The 5,720-nt window shown below is 41.8% G+C and overlaps 1 protein-coding gene across 1 annotated transcript; it reads right to left on the bottom strand.

Annotated features, from left to right (window-relative positions):
• Positions 1–1,381: 1,381 nt before the first annotated feature.
• Positions 1,382–1,771, bottom strand: BDW43DRAFT_317347 (uncharacterized protein; the record flags this gene model as incomplete). Its single annotated transcript, XM_032048524.1, has 2 exons — positions 1,382–1,702; positions 1,757–1,771. 2 exons carry the CDS (start codon positions 1,769–1,771, stop codon positions 1,382–1,384), a joined length of 336 nt encoding a protein of 111 aa, XP_031893732.1.
• Positions 1,772–5,720: the final 3,949 nt, after the last annotated feature.

Here is a 5,720-nt window from a genome sequence, read left to right as displayed (position 1 = left end):
TTACTGCAGGTGAAACCCTGGATTCCTGCACTGCCCAATCAGGATCGCATCTATTACACGGGATCTCATTGACATTAACATCCCGGCACTGCTGTTAACAATATCTATTCACAGTCTTATCTAAATATTTATCCAATATATATTATTGGTATTCCACACCTGTTATTATATCCATATATTCTTGGATCAACTTATAATGGGCGGTATTCTCAGCCTTGGGGGGCGCGTGGGGGATTATCCCGGCAGATTAGATAATAATAGCTTCACTACAGTGGCTATTACAGCCAGCTTGTCTACTCTCCTGTATATAATCTAATAATGTCCGCGGCATCCCAATATAGATGATACTGCAGATATCAGGAATATCTACTTCTATTTCTAATATACTGGTAGCGGCTATTACTGTGGTCTCCCCCTGTATAAACTGGTATAATATGGATAGCTTATTAATCTGCTGGCTATAATATGCTTCATATCCTAATACCCGGGCAATACCTGTGATGTGGCTCACTGCATGGCTATATATGATCACCTTTCCGCCGCTGGCCCGCTGGATCCAGTCCCGGATAAATGCTACCACAGATTCGGTCTTAAACCATGCAGCTGCTGGACAGGGGACCACAGGCTGCCACACCTGATATGCTACATTTGGACAGCTGGTCCGCACCCGGAACATGCTCACCTGCTCCCGGGCATAACCCATCCAACAGAACAATGGGGTCTCCAACTGGGGGGATAATATGGCCGTTAACAATACTATCTACATGCGGGCATGGTTTAACCGGCCTAACTGCTACAACTCGGGCCGGAAATCCTTCTGGTCATTCAATATCATGTGGCACTTATTGATTATAATCCGGTCCAATTACCGGGTCTGCTGTAATCAGTTAATGAATATCTGAAAATTCTCAGTCACGGCGGACTTGGGCATGACCAATATAATTGTGGCCTTGTCCAGCGGCCGACAGCTCTCCCATGACATATATGATATGCCCAATACCTGGCACCGCCGGATCATATCCTGACATAATAATATTAATAGGATCACCACAATTGTCGCGCCCCCAGGCTCTGTGAATACAGGTAACATAAACAACATACTCTTGCTTCCCCCGGTGGGTATCATTACCACCATGGGGCTCTTACTATCCTGGATCGCCTGTAATACGGGGGCCTGTATACCGCGGAACTGAATTGTCTCAGACCTGGTTATCCACTGTAATGCAGTATATATATCCATAATATTTAACTGGTACTGCCATATGGTCCGGTCCTTCTCAGCCTTATCCTCCCACGGGGATCACTTATGCTTGCTGATCCCGGGCCCCAACACCGCGGCGGATGTAAATTCTAAAAACCAGTACTAATCAGTGCTGGACAATCAAAATATGGCCTGGCAGTGCTTGGTGATACCAGCCTGCTCCATGATGCCGCGCGTGTATACTATCCCCACTAAATATAATGAATGTGCTGCCTGTAAATCGGCGATATGGCTTATCCACTGCTCCTTATCCATGCTATTCTCTGTGTCTGTGTTTAATGTGGCTGCTGCCAATTCCTGCTTCTCCTGCACGTTGCTGGCAAACGCGCTAGACAGCCGCATGAACTGCCAGCTGATCCCAATAGCAATGTCCCGGTACACGGCAATATTGATGGCCTGGCCTAACTGTATGCTGGTCTTGCGCTTCAACACCTCACAGAACTGCTCTAATGTCTATATCCGCTGTATACTGGGATTAGGGCCCTATATATATACCTCACGGGCCTTCATGCCCCGGGGGCTGGACCTGAAGGATATCTAACAGCAATACCATGCCTTGAGCTGCTGGATAAATAGTAATACTAACTATAAATACTATATAATTAATTTCTCTATCTCCTGCAGTATATATCAGTAAATGATCTTTATATTATTACTAGCATAAAATCTCTTGTGATATACAGTGATCAATGTGACTATCCCATCTTTAATATATATATTCCACTGTCAGTTGGTCTCCATGTTGCTGTACTGGATACTTAACAACTCAGGGGCCCGGCTAGGCTACCCAGTCACTATATAGATTAATATAGCCAACTTCTCCTTGAACCGCGTGACCCGGTACAAATATTATATTACTGTAGAGGCATGTAATTACTGGGGCTGGTAGTAGACTGTGAACTATACCTGTACAGACAGCTTGGCCTGTACTTGCTGGATTATGTATGACTGTCCCACCACAGGCCATGACATGCAGGAATCCTGCAAAAAATTCTACCCTGCCTTGCCCTGGGTGGGATCATTGTATAATCCCTGCCACAGGATAGCAGGCATGGTCTCCCAGTACTTTACACATAATAACTCGCATAAAATCTCCTGTATAGCCTCCATTAACCCATGTACCATGCCCCGGAAATTGCCTATCATAAACTGGATGTGCTGGTACAACAACCGGTCCCGGTGTATCCATATTACATAGCCGGGGAATGTGGTGTTATAATAGATCCGCAATCCAAATATCCGCCAATCCTGTAATATCTATATAGGGCCATGGGTCCTGCAGACCATGAACTGCTGTACTATCCACTGCACCTGTTCCTGGAATGTCTTCGGACAGGATGGGGCCCCGCTAGGGATATCAGTGATTACTGGGGGGTCCCTACAGGCCATTGGGAATATAGATAGGGATAATAGAGATATCTACTGGGACTCCTTACTACTGCTATATTCTTTATCAGTATAAATCTTAGCTAATGTATTATTGGCATTATTTAATATCTAATCCGCATAACGGCCCTCCTTGCACCACATGGCAATAATCTTCTCAGGATATAGATCTAGCCATAATATCTTTTGTATAATTATTATATAGGCAACCTTGATTACCCAGGACAACATAGGAAGATATGTTTTAGAAATCTGCTATCCATTAGATTCCTAGCCTAATACTGCCATGGTGCATACTAACACACTCTTATACTTATAGCTGTATAGCCACTGGTTCAATAACTTAATATAAAAATCTAAATATATATACTCTATCTAACTTATCTTCTACAGAACCTTCTTGGGATAGTGAGATTCTATCAGCTCGGGATCAGATTAGATAGCTAACTGCTATAACTGCCGCTACTTCTTCCGCTACTAGGGTGTCATGCTATATAATAGACTCTTCCATATATACAGGGCCTGCATGCGGGTAATAAATGCCATAATCTACTGCTATAGCTGGATATACTTGATAATACTCTCTGTATCCATATATACCTGCAATAGCTGATATAGGGTCTGCCCAGTCTCAGACTATACTGCCTCAATATAAATGGCCTGGCCACTGTAGTCCACTGTCCGCTGGCTCTTATATACTATCTGCTCTATGGTATTCTACAACCGGCAGATCCCCTGCTTGATAGGGTCTATAGACTCAGGGTTGGATAGGTCCACACTGTTCAACATGTCCTGGAGAGCAATATCCTGTAAATACTGGATCTATCCAGTTACCTGCAATTATAGATTGGTATCAGTGACTTCTATAACTTAGACTGTCTGCTGGACTTTCTCTGTCTTAGCTTCTTCCCATGCAGTCATAATCTTATCTATAGCTATGTCAATATCTGCCATGTTCATAGGAATCAATAGCTCCTTGGCCCTTGCCGCCTGTATATAGATAAAATATAATCTGGTCTGTGATAGAAATATCTGCTAGTATATAATAATAATATATGACTGCTGTAACTTGGCCTCTTGCTGGATATATTACTCCCGGCGAATATAGCTGCCTCGGGGAAACCGGGACTATCTATAGACACTCTGCCAATAGGCCCGCATGCTATAGATACTGCAGTTAATATACTGATATTAGGAGTAATCGCACTGGCATAACATGTCATTAGGATATATAGATAATCTGGATAATGCCTGGTCTACATGGTAGGGAATCATAACAGTATTAGCCTGCTGGGTAATCCTCTCCCACTGCTACACAGTATTATGGATCTGGACAGTATCAGCATGTTTCATGCCATGGGTATTGCCTTTCAAATACTGAATAATCTCAGGGAGCTATATACCATACTAATATAATCAATAAATAATTACAGGGAACTCTTCTAGTTTTTAAAATAATTAATACTTACAGGATTCCATGGCGCGGGACAGTGGACACTATAATAGAAACCCTAATAATACTGGGAATAGGAAATGGGGAAATAGATGGTAATAGGGAATAAATAGAAATAGGAAATCTGGATATACAATATAGAGAATCTAGAATAGTTAAATTAGTCAGTAGTCTTAATGAATCCTACTATTACCCCTGATCCTCCACGGGGCAATAATGACTGGTCAACTTTCATGTAAATTTGCCTTTCCGGGATGCCCTAATGTTTCATGATCGGCTGGGGTTCCAGGGACACATAGATAAAATGCTGGCAGTGATATAGAATATATAGAATCCTGACTCAGTATAGACTAGACCCTGTCAATTCCTGGATGCTATGGACAGGAAAATACTATTGTTCAATATACAATATAATGGCTCAACTGATAGTCTTGCCAGATGATATGACAACGGGTGATAGGGAATGACTGATCAGCCTGTATCCCAACAAACCCGCAACCATTAATTATAGGCAACTTTCGACCACCACTGCATGTGCAAATCATGGTATAATTATCTCTGAAATGAATAGCAGGTAATATCGCATCCTCCCAGTAAGTGGGGAAAATTTAAAGCCAACTGGCCAACAATTTATTGCTGATATATATGTTTAACGTTTCGCTGATATATACATAAACCCTGAATATGACCGCTTATCAGCACCCGTCTTTTGTGATAAGCACGACAATATCACCCATGCCTGTGGGCTATATAAATATATATGGATGTAATCAATCCTATGGGGTAATCTATGATCACAATGGCTGATTCTTGCTCTGCTCCAACTCCATACATATCCGGCGTAACCAACAAAATAATGTGAATAACGGGTTGTGCTGGCCCTGAACCTCCTTGGTGGCCTGTCCAAAAAACTGTGCCACCTGTTGAATATCCTGACTGTTGGTTCCATGGCTGGCCAATCACCGTTGCCATAATGGTTACACCTGCTCGGCCCACAGTCCATACAACATCATGGCCACCATGGGTAATAATACATCCTGGTATACATAATCTCTCCTGCTGCTCCACCACCCCCGGTATATAGACTGGGACATATAACACCAAAAACATGCACAGAATTCTGCCAACTGGGATCCATAGGCCAAACTGAAACCGATCCGGTCTGGCTATGGTAATCTGACCGACTAACCGGACCGGACCCGGGAACCACATGGATCAATATTAATGTATGGGTTTCCGTGAATAGATTATAATTAGACTGCCTAACATATCCTGATACTGATCAGGACTATAAATCATGATTTGTTAACTTTTAAATCCTTATATATCAATGCTCTCTTCTATCTCTATTAAATCCTGGTCTCTTGATCTACCCTGATACCTTAATCTATCCTGATATGTCTATCCACTGCTTATATCTGAATGTAATCCTTATATATATAAATTTCAACCAATCTTAATACCTACTGTATTCTTGGGAACTAATTATAGGGATATAAAAATATATTGTATAATCTATATAATAGATATATATATATATATTGAATGGGATATAACTCATGGATATAATGGCTTAATAATAACATGATTAATTCTATTCTCTGATAATAGATAACTGCT

The sequence above is a fragment of the Aspergillus alliaceus genome (genome assembly GCF_009176365.1).
Source record: "Aspergillus alliaceus strain CBS 536.65 unplaced genomic scaffold BDW43scaffold_116, whole genome shotgun sequence".
Taxonomy (NCBI): Eukaryota; Fungi; Ascomycota; class Eurotiomycetes; order Eurotiales; family Aspergillaceae; genus Aspergillus; species Aspergillus alliaceus.
The sequence above is the reverse complement of the archived record's forward strand: the minus strand, read 5'-3'. Positions and strand labels throughout refer to the sequence as shown.